The sequence below is a fragment of the Chiloscyllium plagiosum genome, unplaced genomic scaffold (genome assembly GCF_037043375.1).
Source record: "Chiloscyllium plagiosum isolate Xiang-an unplaced genomic scaffold, Cpla_swu_hap1 HiC_scaffold_5, whole genome shotgun sequence".
NCBI lineage: Eukaryota > Metazoa > Chordata > Chondrichthyes > Orectolobiformes > Hemiscylliidae > Chiloscyllium > Chiloscyllium plagiosum.
Genome location: NW_028270143.1, coordinates 137,115,429 through 137,133,277, shown reverse-complemented (window position 1 = coordinate 137,133,277; position 17,849 = coordinate 137,115,429). Strand labels below are relative to the sequence as shown.

General features: G+C 50.1%; 1 protein-coding gene across 1 annotated transcript in view; it reads right to left on the bottom strand.

The window, feature by feature from the left end:
* Window positions 1-631: 631 nt before the first annotated feature.
* Window positions 632-17,849, bottom strand: part of LOC148150045 (uncharacterized) — a 67,326-nt gene continuing 50,108 nt past the window's right edge. Inside the window, exon 4 of the mRNA XM_087987778.1 lies at window positions 632-952. Coding sequence (XP_087843904.1) covers window positions 632-952 — 321 coding nt within the window. The remainder of the gene's footprint in view (window positions 953-17,849) is intronic.

Sequence of the window (17,849 nt, the reverse complement as noted above, 5' to 3'; positions counted from 1 at the left end):
CTAGAACAACACAACACTTTTGGTGCACATCACTGGTCTAGATCAGAGCCAAGTTTCACTGGCCTAGAACCAGTACTATGTATCCAAAACTGATCAAGAACATCCACGTGACTTCACACCCAGCATTAATCTAGAACAAGCATCCTCACTTTATACCTGTCGCTGGGCCCATTTACTTTGTACCCAGCACTGATCTAGAATAACCACACCCACTTTATATCCAGCACTGATCTAGAATGATCTCATCCAATTTATACTCAGTGCTGACCCAGTACATGCACAGTCACTTTGTACTCACCACTGATCTAGAACAAGCATTCCCACTTTCTTTGCTGCACCAATCCAGAACGGGCCATCCATTTTACACCAAGCAATGTTTGAGAACAATCCTCCCTACTTTATACCCAGCACTTTGCTGCCTGAATTGCTGTGCTCTTCCAGCACCATTGATCCAGAAACTGATCTAGAATGGTCTCACCCGCTTTATACCCAGCACTGATCCTGAAAATGAATACCCACTTGATACCCACTGATATCAAATATCAATAAAGGTAAAGCCCTATTGTTGATCTAGGATGCCATATCTGTTTTGAGACCATTGCTAGTCCAGAACATTACATTTGTTAAGGAACTATTGAGGATCCAGAACACCGTCTGTGCAGAACATCATCAGGGCTATATGATCAAACAGTGTTATACAGAGTTCACAATGAACGCGCGCCCCCTCTCTCCTCCACCCCCAGGGTGGTGCCCTGTTACCTGCGATCCTGATCACTGCCCGCTCTGCTGGCTCCATCACTCGGCTGCCCTCCGTGCCCACCTTGCCTTGTTTGAATCGCTGGTGTTTCGCTAGATTCCAAGGCAGGGTATCACCTTTCCCCAGGGATTCACCTCCTTCAGCCAGATCCTTGAGCATCCCAGATCTCTGTGATCTCACAATCTGCCGCTTTTCCTGTTGGGAACACCACATTCCAGATTGAATCCAGGGTTTGCTCATTGAAATGGAGAAGCTGCAGTCACCCCATCATCCCCACCCCCACATAGGGGCAGACACCCCATCATCCCCACCCCCACATAGGGGCAGACACCCCATCATCCCCACCCCCAGAGGGGGCAGTCACCCCATCATCCCCACCCCCACAGGGGGCAGTCACCCCATCATCCCCACCCCCACAGGGGGCAGTCACCCCATCATCCCCACCCCCACATAGGGGCAGTCACCCCATCATCCCCACCCCCATAGGGGCAGTCACCCCATCATCCCCACCCCCACAGGGGCAGTCACCCCATCATCCCCACCCCCATAGGAGCAGTCACCCCATCATCCCCACCCCCATAGGGGCAGTCACCCCATCATCCCCACCCCCACAGGGGGCAGTCACCCCATCATCCCCACCCCCAGAGGGGGCAGTCACCCCATCATCCCCACCCCCACAGGGGCAGTCACCCCATCATCCCCACCCCCACAGGGGCAGTCACCCCATCATCCCCACCCCCCCCATAGGGGCAGTCACCCCATCATCCCCACCCCCATAGGAGCAGTCACCCCATCATCCCCACCCCCACAGGGGGCAGTCACCCCATCATCCCCACCCCCACAGGGGGCAGTCACCCCATCATCCCCACCCCCACAGGGGCAGTCACCCCATCATCCCCACCCCCACAAGGGGGCAGTCACCCCATCATCCCCACCCCCATAGGGGCAGTCACCCCATCATCCCCACCCCCACAGGGGCAGTCACCCCATCATCCCCACCCCCACAGGGGCAGTCACCCCATCATCCCCACCCCCACAAAGGGGCAGTCACCCCATCATCCCCACCCCCACAGGGGCAGTCACCCCATCATCCCCACCCCCACAGGGGCAGTCACCCCATCATCCCCACCCCCACAGGGGCAGTCACCTCATCATCCCCACCCCCAGAGGGGGCAGTCACCCCATCATCCCCACCCCCACAGGGGGCAGTCACCCCATCATCCCCACCCCCACAGGGGGCAGTCACCCCATCATCCCCACCCCCAGAGGGGGCAGTCACCCCATCATCCCCACCCCCACAAGGGCAGTCACCCCATCATCCCCACCCCCACATGGGTGCAGTCACCCCATCATCCCCACCCCCACAAGGGGGCAGTCACCCCATCATCCCCACCCCCACAGGGGGCAGTCACCCCATCATCCCCACCCCCATAGGGTGCAGTCACCTCATCATCCCCACCCCCAGAGGGGGCAGTCACTCCCCCCACCCTCAGCATCAAATGCCACAGGGGCCACTTGGTCCGATTCTGGTGTGAAAGCCCCGAGGCAGTTCCGCATCCCCTCGCCCCCCCTCCCCATACAGACACAGACACACTCTCCCCCACCCTCACATTCCCCACCCCCCCATACAGACACAGACACACACTCCCCCACCCTCACATTCCGCACCCCCCCCCATACAGACACAGACATACACTCCCCCACCCTCACATTCCCCACCCCCCCATACAGATACAGACACACACTCCCCCACCCTCACATTCCCCCCACCCCCCCATACAGACACAGACACACACTCCCCCACCCTCACATTCCCCACCCCCCCATAGAGACACAGACACACACTCCCCCACCCTCACATTCCCCACCCCCCCATACAGACACAGACTCACACTCCCCCACCCTCACATTCCCCCCACCCCCCCATACAGACACAGACACACACTCCCCCACCCTCACATTCCCCCCACCCCCCCATACAGACACAGACACACACTCCCCCACCCTCACATTCCCCCCTCCCCGGGCTCCGCTCGCTCTCATCGGGATGTTTCGGTGAATCTTCAATCGGCGGCTCCGAGCCCAAACCCAGACACCGCCCTCAGCGCCGCATCTACACCACCCCCAGACACACACCCACACACACATACACACAGACACCGCTCCACACCCTCCCACACATACACAGACACCCCCCACACCCTCCCACACATACACACACACACAGACACCCCCACACACACACCCACACATACACATACACAAACACAGACACCCCCCACACCCTCCCACACATATACACACACAGACAACCCCCCACACCCACACACACACAGACACCCCCCACACACACCCACACATATACACACACAGACACCCCCCACACACACACACACATACACATACACAAACACAGACACCCCCCACACCCTCCCACACACATACACACACAGACACCACCCACACATACACACACACAGATATCCCCCACACACCCACACACACAGACACCCCCCACACATACACACAGACACACCCCACACATACACATACACACGCACAGACACCCCCCACCCCCCCACACCCACACACAGACACCCACACACATACACACACACAGATACCCCCCAGACACACACCCACACACATACACATACACACACACAGACACCCCCCACACATACACACACAGACACCACCCACACATACACATACACAGACACCCCACACACACACCCACACATACACACACAGACACACACACATACACACACACAACCACACACATACATACACACAGATACACACACATGCACACACACAGACCTCCCCACACAGACACCCCCACACAACCCCACCACACACACATACCACCTGCACACACACAACACCCACTCACAATCACGCCCTCACACCCACCATTCCCCCTACACACCCCACCCACATATACACGCCCTCCACACACCCAGTACCTCCCCAAACCCCCCACACACACAAACACCTGGACAAAATATACACCCAATTCCCAACTCCCCCATTCCAAAACTCACCCAATTCCCAAATCTCAACCATGCACATTCCAAATTCCCCTCCCAATTCCCACATCCCAAAAAACACCCAACCTCCACATCTCAATGCCCACACCCCTCATCCCAAAATCCACTTGAAAAATAAAATCTCATCATCTGCCTTGCTACAAAAACAAAACAATATCCCAAAACCCCACAAGAACCTAAATGCTAAACTCTAACCCCCACCAAAACAGAAAATCCCAAAGTCCTTCCTTCACAAATCCTGAATCTCCCACCTCCCAAAAAAAAACTCAGCCAAACCCCATCAATGACCATCAGATTGTAGCTCAATCTCAAGCCAGGAAGCTGGGGGTACACCATTATGAGAGTGTGCAGGTGTGGGAGTGAGGAAGAGGAGAGATGGGAGTACATTTCTGTCAACACGCAAGGTAATCCCTCTCACTTCAAATCATACAGCATAACCCATTACTGTACTAACGTCAGGTACACAGGAGCTTGATTAGATTACTTACAATGTGGAAACAGGCCCTTCAGCCCAAGAAGTCCACACCAACCCGCCGAAGTGCAACCCACCCAGACCTATTCCCTTACACCTACCCCTTCACCTAACACTACTAGCCTGGCCAATTCACCTGACCCTGCACATCTTTGGACTGTGGGAGGAAACCGGAGCACCCGGAGGAAACCCACGCAGACACGGGGAGAACATGCAAACTCCACACAGTCAGTCGCCTGAGATGGGAATTGAACCTGGGTCTCTGGCGCTGTGAGGCAGCAGTGCTAACCACTGTGCCACCGTGCCGCCCACTTGCACACATTCTTGATGGAAAAGGGGTTTTCCCTCCATAGAGCACATTCAATGCAAATTTTAATAAAAAGATTGTGTGGACAGCATATTGCCATTCCTTTGTACAAATTGCACTCAGAATGGGTCTTAATGCCCAGAATTCCATCAGTCAGTGGGTAAGAGTGATATGATGAAAGTGAAGATATTAGATCCACTATTGTCAAGAAAATTCGAGTGAGGTAAAGGAGATGGCATGGTTCTGGGTTCCAGGTATTTTTAGAATACAGAACATTCCAGCGCAGTACAGGCCCTTCAGCCCTCGATGTTGCGCCGACCTGTGAAATCAATCTGAAGCCTATCTAACCTACACTGTTCCATTCTCGTCCATATGCCTATCCAATGACCATTTAAATGCCCTTAAAGTTGGCGAGTCTACAACTGTTGCAGGCTGTGTGTCCCACGCCCCTACTACTCTCTGAGTCAAGAAACTACCTCTGACATCTGTCCTATATCTATCACCCCTCAATTTAAAGCTATGTCCCCTTGTGCTAGCCATCACCATCCGAGGAAAAAGGCTCTCCCTGTCCACCCTATCTAACCCTCTGATTATCATATGTCTTAATTAAGTCACCTCTTAACCTTCTTCTCTCTCACAAAAACAGCCTCAAGTCCCTCAGCCTTTCCTCATAAGACCTTCCCTCCATACTGGACGACATCCAAAGCTTCCACCTCCTTCCTATAATGTGGTGACCAGAACTGTACATAATACTCCAAGTGCGGCTGCACCAGAGTTTTCTACAGCTGCAGCATTTTCTATTGTGTGGGGTGACCAAAGCAATAGCTAAATACAGTCCATCACCAGAGGTTACTGCACTACAACAAACAGATGTGAGAGTAGCTGAAACTCAATAAACGAAGAGGGTAATTCAAAAGAGGAGTTTCTCATGTCTTCGTTAATCGAGGTTCAGGAAGCAAATCCTGATGAAGCAATTTAACACAATGAGTGCGCATAGCAGCAGTGGTACAGGTTGAGCAAGTTCTTGAATATGTTAAAATTGGCATTCAGATCAGGAAATGAAGACATCCTCACAGACCTGCAGATGAAGAGTAAATAACTGTTCATCAAATAGTAGACCACCCAGATATCGTGACTGGCACAAATTGTGTCATAGGAACTCCATATGCCACATAAATACCAAGTCCGAAGTCACACAACACCAGGTTGTAATCCAACAGGTTTATGTGGAGACACAAGTTTTCGGAGCACAACTCCATCAGGTGACTGCAAAAGCTTGTGATTTCAAATAAACCAGTTGGGACTATAACCTGGTCAGACAGCATCCGAGGAGCAAGCTCTCCAAACATGTCCTGAAACAGACTTGCTACCACAGCCCACATCTGCTTCCTCAGTGCTTGCATGACCTGTCCTACCTGCCAATCTTCCTTCCCACCTAACCACTCCAACCTCCTCGCTGACCTATCACCTTCATCCCCACCCCCAACCACCTATTGTGCTCTTGGCTACCTTCTCCACCGCCCCAGCCCCCTCCCATTTATCTCTCCACCCCAGAGGGTCCCTGCCTTCATTCCTCGTGAAGGGCTTTTGCCCGAAACATCAATTTTCCTGCCCCTCGGATGCTGCCTGACCTGCTGGGCTTTTCCAGCACCACTCTAATCTAGACTCTGATTTCCAGCATCTGCAGTTCTCACTTTTGCCTTCCTTTACTAGCCATCCCAGCTTTCAAAGAAGCATTCAGTCCACTCTTAGTATATTGTGTAGGACCATCAGAAGAATGATTATATCCTTACAGCTAGGGATATATCAACCCAATTTCCAATATTTTGCCCAAACTCTAATCAATTATAATTCCAGATGGGATATCCAAATTGTTAAATATCTGGATGAGGAGGAATTACCTGTTTCCAAACTTTATTCACCCATCTCTCTGGTTGGATATAACAAAGTTAATTTAAAAACAGATCCTTTCCCTTGTCAATACATTTCCCCCAGACCTAATAAATGTATGTTTTTAGAGGAGCCAATTCAATCAAAAGACTGAGTTTACTAACTATTCCAGATAAGAAGTAACACTGAAACAACACACATGCACACACAGTAGACACAAGAGGTCAATCCAAAATGATAAAAGTTAAAAATAAACAGACCTAGGGTTCAATTTCTGAATTATTTGCAGGTAGTTGTATTGACTGTTGCCAAGGTTACCAAGAGTGTTGACCTTGGTAGTTAACAGTCAGTTTTGCAATCCTTAGTTTTACAGATTGGTTGAGATTCTGTAGTTTTAATTGTTTTCCATGTTGATTGAATTCCAGCATCCATAGAAAGAAAGTCTTTTTGTTGTCCTGATTCCTTTATAACTGGTTTGCACCAGTTTGAGTGGCATTTACTAGCATTAATGCGATAACTGGGGACAGGTCTTCACTGTGACCTTCACAGCAATGCTGATTCTCAAACTCAATCTGGTATACAGAAGAACATTTAGTCCCACCAGTACACTCCTGGAGAGTTGAGAATGGCTTTTTAAATTCTGACTTGTGTCTTCTCCAAAATGAAAAGCATGAAGAGTGTTTCCAGTTCTGGACATAATCTGAAGGAGCTGTTTCTTTGTTGAGCATGGGCTTGTCAGCTCTTTGTCATCCTGGTAGTCACAAGAGTCCATTTTGACTTGCCTCTTCCTCCAATTATAAGATGTTATTTTAAATGCCTTTTGTATCTGTAGGTATAAGACATTCCATGGGTCCCTTTCTCTCTCCGGACAGCCAGTTAACCTGCATTCATTTTAAACTGCATTTGCTTTCTCCTAAGAAACATACTTTGGAATGAAATTTAAAAATGTCCACTCTACTTCAGAGTTCTGACCCATGATGACAACAAAACTTTCCTTTGAGGGCAGTTACAATTAGTATAGTCTCAGAAAACCTATCTCAATTGTTTGCTCATATAGACTACCAATCTATCTAGAGGAACAGACGAGAGACGCTACAAGGTTTCTTCTGTATCGCAGGATTCTATGGAATACAGTTGGACCAGGTTTCCAGCTTTAGCTCTAGAGGCTTTCAGGACAAAAGGAACTTGAGTTTAAAGCAGTTGTAGTCCGTAGTGTATCATCTACAAACACAGCAGCCTTTGCGAGGAATCCAGTTGAGTTTCTTGTCAATGATAATTCCCAGGATGTTGATAGTGGGGGTTTCAATAATGGTACATCATTGAATGTCAAGGGGTAGTGTTTAGATTCACTCTTATTGGAAATGGTCAGTACCCAGCATCTGTGTGGCATAAATGTTACTTTCCACTTGTCAGCTCAAGCTTGGATATCATCCAAACCTTGTTGCATTTGAGCACAGACTGCTTCGGTATCTGAGGAGTTGCAAATGGTGCTAACATTGTGCAATCACCAACGAGTATTCCCACGTCTGACCTTATGGCAGAGGGAAGGTCATTGATGAAGCAGCTGAAGATGGTTGGATCTAGGACACTACCCTGAGGGACTCCTGCAGAGATGTCCTGGAGCTGAGATGACTGACCCTAGTGGGCGGCACGGTGGCACAGTGGTTAGCACTGCAGCCTCGCAGCGCCAGAGACCTGGGTTCAATTCCCGACTCAGGTGACTGACTGTGTGGAGTTTGCACATTCTCCCCGTGTCTGCGTGGGTTTCCTCCGGGTGCTCCGGTTTCCTCCCACAGTCCAAAGATGTGCAGGGTCAGGTGAATTGGCCATACTAAATTGCCCATAGTGTTAGGTAAGGGGTAAATGTAGGGGTATGGGTGGGTTGCGCTTCGGCGGGTCGGTGTGGACTTGTTGGGCCGAAGGGCCTGTTTCCACACTGTAATGTAATCTAATCTAATCTAATCTAATCTAAAAACCACAACCATCTTCCTCTGTGCCAGGTATGACCCCAAACAGCAGAGAGTTTGCCCCCTGATACCCATTGATTCCAGTTTTGCTCAGGCTCCTTGATGCCACACTCGGTCTAATGCAGCCTTGATGTTAAGGGCTGTCCCTCTCCCCTCCCCTCTGGAATCCAGCTCATCGGTCCATGTTTGACCCAAGGCTGTAATGAGATCAGGAGCTGAGTGACCCTGGGAACCCAAACGGGGTAGGTCACTGAGCAGGTTATTGCTGAGCAGGTGCTGCTTGGTAGCTCTGTTACTGACACCGTCCATCATGTTGCTGCTAACTGAGAGGAGATTGATAGTAATTGGCTGGGTTGGATTTGTCCTGCACGGGACATACCTAGGCAAGTTTCCACATTGTTGCGTAGATGTCAGTGCTGTAACTGCACTGGAGCAGCTTGGCTCAGGGGAGTGGCAAGTTCTGGAGCATTTCAGTAGTATTATTGGAGTCAGATGGTGTCATCAAGATGCTGGTGCAGTAGGGCTCCAGAGCTGGGGCTCTCCCACTGCAACTGCTTTTCTTTCCTATATTTTCCCTTTTAACTTACCTCTTATCCTGAGTTTGGGATAGCATCAGCAGCATCGAGGAACCGCAGCACAGTCTCAGAGTCAAGATTAGAGTGGTGCTGGAAAAACACAGCAGGTCAGGCAGCATCTGAGGAGCAGGAGAATTGATGTTTCAGGCAAAAGCCCTTCATCAGGAATAAGGCAGGGAGCCTCCAGCGTGGAGAGAGAAATGGGAGAGGGGTGGAGCTGGGGAGAAGGTAGTCAAGAGTACAAAAGGTGGATGGAGGTGGGGATGAAGGTGATAGGTCAGAGAGGAGGGTGGAGTGGATAGGTGGGAAGGAAGATTGGCAGGTGAGTGCCCTCCACCGCTGCTCCCTCACCACCAGACGCCTGGAGGAAGAACGCCTCATCTTTCGCCTCGGAACACTTCAACCCCAGGGGCATCAATGCGGACTTCATCAGTTTATTCATTTCCCCTCCCCCCCCCCCTTACCCCAGTTCCAACCTTCCAGCTCAGCACCATCCTCATGACTTGTCCTACCTGCCAATCTCCCTTTCCACCTATCCACTCCGCCCACATCTCCGACCTATCACCTCCATCCCCACCCCATTCACCTATTACACTCTTTGCTACCTTCCCCCACCCTCCTCTGCGACCTATCACCTTTACCCCCACCTCCATCCACCTATTGTACTCTTAGCTACCTTCTCCCCAGCCCCACCTCTCCCCCCCATTTATCTCTCCACCACGAGGCTCCCAACCACATTCTTGATGAAGGGTTTTGCCTAAAACGTTGATTTTCCTGCTCCTCAGATGCTGCCTGACCTGCTGTGCTTTTCCAGCACCACTCTAATCTTGACTCTGATCTCCAGCATCTGCAATCCTCATTTTTGCCCAGCACAGACTCACTGGGCCCAGCACGGACTCACTGGGCCCAGCACGGACTCACTGGGCCCAGCACACTCCTCGTGGCAGTGATGAGTGTGCCGCTAATTACTTTTCCAGGGTGAGCACGAGACCTGGCATCTCAATCAGTGGTGAGGGTAGGCCCAGTGGTGAAACATGCTGCCTGAGGTTCGCTGACTTCATTGTTAATTGGGTCAGGTGCTGACGGCGGTGAGGTGGTGGCAGAAGGATATCAAAGCGACATCGATTAGGTAGGTCCCGGTGAGAGACGTGACTCTGATGTTAGTGGGTTTGGTGTGGATGGTGGCGAGATGGTGGAGGAGGGATAGCAGTCCAGGCTTCGTTAATGATGAGCTGGCTCAGGACTGATGCACTCTCTTTAAGCTACACCTTTCTATATTGTTTGTTATTTTTAAACCATTCAAAATGGCGCTGATCATGACAACAGTGGAAAAGCTTTTCACTGTATTTTACTGTTTTTCTCACTGTAAAATACACGCAACAATAAATCATTCAATTCAATCTAAAATGTTGTCAGGGCCCACAACCTTTGCAATATCCAGCGTCTCCACCCATTTCCTGATATCACGTGGAGTGGCTGGAGACTGGTGTCTGTGACGCTGGGGACCACTGCAGGAGGCTGAGATGGATCATCCACTCAGCACTTCTGGCTGAAGATTGCTGTGAAAGCTTCAGCCTCATCTTTTGCATTGATGTATTGGACTTTTCTATCATTGAGGATGGGGATATTTGTGACCCTCCTCCTCCAGTGAGTTGCTTATTTGTCCACCACCATTCGTGACTAGATATGGCAGGACTGCAAAGCTTAGATTTGATCCATTGGTTGAGGGATTGCTTAGCTCTGTCTATCGTTTGCTGCTTATGTTGTTCGGCGAGTAGTCCTGTTTGGTAGCTTCACCAGGTTGATACGTTTAGGTTCTGGAACATTTGGAAAGGCAGTTGAGGCGCTGGGCACATTACACTCCTACCCGGGTTGCGAGTTTGTAACTTTCAGATGGTCCACGTGCTTGTTCAGGACTTTATCCATCACTGGACCTGACCTCGCATTGACCACGCCTCTGACCCAGGCAGGGCCATTCCCATGGTTCCTACACCAAACTTTGTTCCCCTGAAGTAAACCGTCCCTCTCGTTTAGCAGAGCCTTCTGTCTGGCATTGACATTCCTGATGCTGTTTCACCCTCTCCCCCACCAGGTACAGGAAGATCAGATTTAATGCCACGCAAAGTCTTCTCCCCATTAGCAACTCTGCTGGAGCTATCACTGTAGTCACATGAGGAATTGCCCAATAATGAAACAGAAATCAGGACAGTTTGGTATCACGTGAAGATGTAGGCTGCTTCTTTAAGCCTGCCTTCAAAGTTCAGACTATTGACTATTGGCTGATGGATGACATGGAGCTGTCCTGACATGATGTATACCATTTGACTTTAGGGAATACTCAAATTCCCTGCTGGTAAACGATAGCCCATTATCTGTGACCAACACGTCCAGGAGTCCCTGTCTTGCAAAAGATGCGCACAGTTTTTCTATCCCAGTGTTTGACAAATGAACTCTATACATGTCCAGCCTCTGAGAGGGTGTCCACAATGACTCAGAACATTGAGCCCATGAAAGGACTGGCACAGTCAATGTGTAATTGAGTCCAGGGTTTACCTGGCCATTCCCAAGAATATAAGGGAGCATGCTGGGTACTGCCCCACCAATGTGGCTACGTCTGCATCCAATCCTGGCCATCAGACATAACCTTTCAGTAACGTCTTCATTTTGGAGGCCCCTGGATGATCCTGGTGGAGTTCAGCCAGTATCTAGCAGTGACCCTTGCTGAGGATAATCACTCTTGTACCCCGTAACAATATGTCATCTTTTATTGTGATCTGGTCTCTCCGGGTCCAAAAATATTTTAGTTCTAGTTGTGACAGACCTTTGGATTTCTCCCATCACCACCAGTTGTTTCAATAATCTTACCACATCTAAAGCCTGATCTTGTCAGCTGTAATTGGAAGTATGTCTAGAAAATTTAAAAGCAATATGGACCCTTCCAATGGCAGTCCCATTGGGGGTGTATCTGCCAGTGGGAAGTAGTTTAATGCATCAGTGTTTGCTACTTGGCCTCCCACGCAGTGTTCCAACTTGTAAGTATACGTACTTTGTATTAGAACCCCCTGGCTGAATTCGGCTTTGAGCAGTACTGCCTTGTCTTCTTGTCTAGCAGAGGTTTGTAATTCATTACTATTACAAATTTACATCCGTAAAGATATTGGTGGAACTTCCTGTCTCCAACTATGACCTCCAAACCTTCCTTTTCTATCGGGGTGGCTTTATACTCTCCACTAGCCAAAGTCCTGGATGTATACACTGTTTCTCTCCATTAGGCCACCATTGAGCTGATACTGCCCGTTGCCATACGGGGAGGCATTGCGCGTTAATACTAGTTCTCGCTTGGAATGAATCATAGTGTCCGACACCTGAGAGGATGGTTAGCTGTTTCTTCACTTCCCTGAAAGCTATGGCTTGGCTACACAACCATTTCCAAGGCTGACCCTTCCTGAAGCGTTGATGCGAAGGTGCCTGGATGGAGGCCAGGTTATGCCTGAACTTTCCATAATAATTCACCAGCCAGCCCTAAGAAAGACCAAAGCTCTGGTACAGGCGTGGGAGCTGGCGCATCTTTGATCGCCCTCACTTTATCTTCCAATGTGTGTAACCCAGTCTTGCTGACTCTGTAGCCCAAATAGGTCACTTGCGGTGCCTGGAACACACATTGTTCCCTACTAAGGCATACAGGCCCTGGGAATAACATCTCAGGACTATGTCCAAGTTCTCTAAGTGTACGTTATTGGTTTTCCCTATTTTTAGTATGTAATCTAGATAAATGGTGACCTGGGGTAGACCTTGCAAAATGTTCTACATTGTTCGCTGTAAAGTTGCACAGGCTGATGATACCCTAGGTGGCAGTCTCGTACATTGGTACAAACCCTTATGGATATTAAATGTAGCATTCTTCTGGGAATCCTCATCTGACCACAATTGCAAGCCCAGCCCCCAGTGCCAGATATGCAAGTAAATCCTCTAGGCGAAGGACTGGATGTGGGATTGGACCGTTTATCCAGCTGTGAAAAACGGTTTACAGTTTGTTTAAACTCCAAACAAAAGGGAACTAAGCCACTGAGCTTCACAATCGGTATGACCAGTGTTGCCCATTCCGCAAACTGGACTGGTTTGAAGATTCCTTCACTATCCAGCCTCCTGATTTCTAGTTTTGCCCATAAGGTAAATGTCACTGGGCAGGCCTTGCAGGGTCATGGGATTGCTTCCTGGTCAACATGCAAGGTGGCCTCGGTTCCTTTGGTCCCTACAGCTTCCTGGAGAACTTCTAGGTATTTCATTAGCAGTTCACTCAGGCAGCCATTTTCTAATTGAGAAATGTTGGGTCAATCTCGCTGAATCTCTTGCAACCAATTTTGCCCCATCAAGCTCGGGTCCAAGCCTTTTACTACAATCGTGGCACAGTGGCTCAGTGGTTGGCACTGCTGCCTCACAGCGCCAGGGACTCAGGTTCCATTCCAGCCTCGGGTGACAGTCTGTGTGGAGTTTGCACATTCTCCCTGTGTCTGTGTGGGTTTCCTCCCACAATCCAAAGATGTGCAGGTCAGGTGAATTGGCCATGGGAAATTGCCCATAGAGTTGGGTGCATTAGTCAGGGGTGAAGGTAGGTGAATGGGTCTGGGTGGGTTGCCCTTCGGAGGGCCAGTGTGGACTTGTTGGGCCTAAGGGTCTGTTTCCACACTGTAGGGAATCTAAAATATTATTGGTAACTGAACCAGCTGCTTCTCCAATCCTTGCGGTACACTGCAAGACAAGTATGGCAGCACAGCAGCAGCTCGCAGCGGCCTCTCCTGATCTTGGGCTATTTAAAGTTCAGTTTTCTAAAGGCACAGGAGGAACAGGAACAGGAAACCTGGTGTTTGCAGATACTGTTACAGTCTGCAAACACTGCTACAGTCCAGGATCCAGCCAAAAACCAACCGAATGGAGAGCTGTTGAAGGAGTTACATGATCTTGGCTCGCTGCGGAGACCAGGCCTTCAGTCCTCAGCCTCGCCTGATGCCGGTGGCCGGGTGTTGAAACATTAGAAGCGGTGTACAAGGAAGGGGAAGCGGGGTAAGGCAGGCAGGAGTTCGTATTAGGCTAAAAGCAAACCCTAGCCGGCCAGCTCTCCCACCCATTCTGCTCTCCAGTGTCTGCTCCCTGGACAACAGGTTGGACTGCATCCATCTGAGGCAGGTTTCTCTGGTTTTCATGGAAACATAGCTCAGTGACAGAGTTCCAGACACCACCATCCAGCTAGACCGGCTCGCCTTGTTTCATGCTGACAGAAATGCAGCTCTGTGCAGTAAGGCTCGGGGTGGGAGTCTGTGTCTACATCAACACAGAATGGTGCAAGGACTCTGCTCGTCTCCAGCTACTGCTCATCACTGGTGGAGTTTGATATTGTTAGATGCAGATCTATGTATTTGCCACGGGAGTTTACTGCTGTCCTTATAGTCAGGGTGTATATTCCTCCCTGTGCCAATGCTAAGGAGGCACGGTGTGAACTGTATTGGGCTGCAGAACGCACACCTGAAATGTCGATTCTCCTGCTCCTCGGATGCTGCCTGACCAGCTTGTGCTTTTCCAGCACCACCCTCTTTGACTCTGATCTCCAGCAGCTGCAGCGCTTACTTTCGCCTGTTTATTGTTGCTGGTGATTTTAACCAGGTGAATCTCAAGACTGTGCTCCCTAAATTCCATCAGCATTTTGACTTTGTGATGAGAGGGGGGAATACACTGGATCTGGTTTATACAAACATCCCCAACGCAGACAGGGCAGAGCCCTGACCCACCTCGGCTCCTCAGACCACATCCGTTATACTAATCCCGGTTTACAGACCGCTCGTCAGACACGTCAAACTGGTTCTGAAGCAGGTGTACACCTGGCTGGCAGAAGCCATTTCTGCTCTTCAAGACTGTTTTGAGCGCACTGACTGGTGTGTGTTCAGGGAGGTGGCAACCGATGGTGACTCAGCTTAGAGGAGTACACGGTATTGCTGAATTGCTACATTAGCAAGTGTATTGACAATGTCACTGTGTTTAAGACCATCACTTCTTAGATTAGATTACTTACAATGTGGAAACAGGCCCTTCAGCCCAACAAGTCCACACCGACCCGCCAAAGCGCAACCCACCCAGACCCATTCCCCTACATTTACTGCTGCACCTAACACTACAGGCAATTTAGCATGGCCAATTCACCTAACCTGCACATTTTTGGACTATGGGAGGAAACCAGAGCACCCGGAGGAAACCCACGCAGACACGGGGAGAACGTGCAAACTCCACACAGACAGTCGCCTGAGGCGCGAATTGAACCCGGGTCTCTGGCGCTGTGAGGCAGCAGTGCTAACCACTGTGCCACTGTGCCACCCACAACCAGAAGCCCCAACCAGAAGCCGTGGATGACCACAAAGATGTGTGAGCTGCTGAGGACCCGTGATTCTGCCTTCAGAGCAGATGGCAAGGCGGCCCTAACAACAGAGTGCCAACCTGACCCAGGCCATCAAAAAGGCAAAGCGTGCACACCTACAGGGAATACACAGCCACTCTCAGGGCAGTGGCAATACGCGGAGCACGTGGAAGGGTATTCAGGCCATCACCAATCACAGAACAGCATCGCCTGCTTGTGCTGGTGACACCTCCCTCCTGGATGAGTTGAACAATCTTTATGCACGGTTTGAGGCGCAAAATGATGTGGCAGCGAGGAAGTCCAACTCCCTCCCAATGACCAGGTGTTGTGTCTTCCCACGGCCGATGTGAGGAAAACCCGATGCAGAGTCAACCCAGGTAAGGCTGCTGGACCAGGTAACATCCCTGACAGAGAGCTCAGAGGATGCTCTGACATGCTCTCCCTGAGGTGCACCATAGTTCCAATGTGCTTCAAAGTCGCTAGAGCAGAAGAAGTTTTCAGCGTCCTGTCTCAATACAGCGTCCTGCTGCACTAACACCCATCATCATGAAATGTTTCAAGAGGCTTGTGATGTGGCATATTAACACCCTGCTGCCCCCCTTATAGGCCACCCTGCAGTTCACGTATCATCCCAACTGCTCAACAGATGCCATTTCCATCACCCTCCATCTGACTCTCACCCACCTGGAGAAGGACACCTACATCAGATTACTGTTCATACATTTCAGCTCTGCATTTAACACCAACATTCCTCAGCACCTGATTGGAAAGCTGAGTCTGCTGGGCCTAAATACCTCCCTCTGTAACCGGCTCCTGGACTTCCTCAATGGGAGCCCTCAGTCTCCAGCACCATCATACTGAGCACGGGGGTCCCCCCAGGGCTGTGTGCTCAGGCCACTGCTGTTCACCTGCTGACACACAACTGTGCAGCGACACACAGCTCGAATCACATCAGGTTCACTGATCACACGCCTGGACGTGGGTGTCATTAGCATGAAACGATGAGTCAGCATACAGAGAGGAGGAGCAGTGGCTCATAGACTGGTGCAGAGCCAACAACAGAGATGACAAGACAAAAGAGATGATCGCTGACCTCAGAATGGCACAGTGATCACTCACCTCTGGACATCGAAGGCTCCCCCATGGAGATCATGAAAAGCACGAAATTTCTTGGCTTCCACCTGGTGCAGAATCTCACCTGGACCCTCAAGACCAGCTCCATAATCAAGAAAGCCCAGCCGAGTCTCTGCTTCCTGCGCAGGCTGAGGAAAGCCCACCTTCCAGCCCCCATCCTCACTACATTCTACAGAGGGTTCATTGAGAGTACCCTGAGCTGCTGCACCCCTGCCTGGTTTGGGAATTGCACTGTCTCGGATCGTAAGACTGTACAATACGTAGTGAGGACACCTGAGAAGATCAGTGTCTCTCTTCCCTCCATTAAAGACATTTACACTAAACATTGCATCCGCAAGGCTGACAGCATTCTGGATGAGCCCACACATCCTTCAGGTAAAAACAATGACTGCAGATGCTGGACACCAGATTCTGGATCAGTGGTGCTGGAAGAGCAGCTGCTCGTTTGATGCTGCCTGAACTGCTGTGCTCTTCCAGCACCACTGATCCACACATCCTTCAATCAAACTCTTCTCCCTCCTGCCATCTGGCAGAAGGTTCCGGGGTGCATTCCATCTCACACGGAGAGACTATGCAATAATTTCTTCCCCATGCCATTGAGGGCGGCACGGTGGCACAGTGGTTAGCACTGCTGCCTCACAGCGCCAGAGACCCGGGTTCAATTCCCGCCTCAGGCGACTGACTGTGTGGAGTTTGCACGTTCTCCCTGTGTCTGCGTGGGTTTCCTCCGGGTGCTCCGGTTTCCTCCCACAGTCCAAAGATGTGCAGGTCAGGTGAATTGGCCATACTAAATTGCCCGTAGTGTTAGGTAAGGGGTAAATGTAGGGGTATGGGTGGGTTGTGCTTCGGCGGGTCGGTGTGGACTTGTTGGGCCGAAGGGCCTGTTTCCACACTGTAATGTTATCTAATCTAATCCATCAGGCTCCCTAACACTGTATGAACACACTCTATTCCATTTGCAATTTTCAGTTGGCTTTTTGAATTGCTGCCAAAATAATGTATTATTAATGATCATTCATTGTCACATTGTAGTTTGTCCACCACTGTGCCTACTGTCTTGTCAGGAATTACTGTGCTGTCTTGCCCGTTTTGTATTTTTCTATGCACTTCATGCTGCCCTGTGTATGACTGTTTTAAATAAAGGACAATATTTCAGCTCCCGTTTTTTTTCTTTTTTGTTTTTTTCTACAGCTCCTTCAGATCCTGACCAGCTCAATCATACCCCCACCCAGAATATATTTTGTACCCATACCACCCTCAGTGCTTCCTTAAAGTACTGATTCATCAG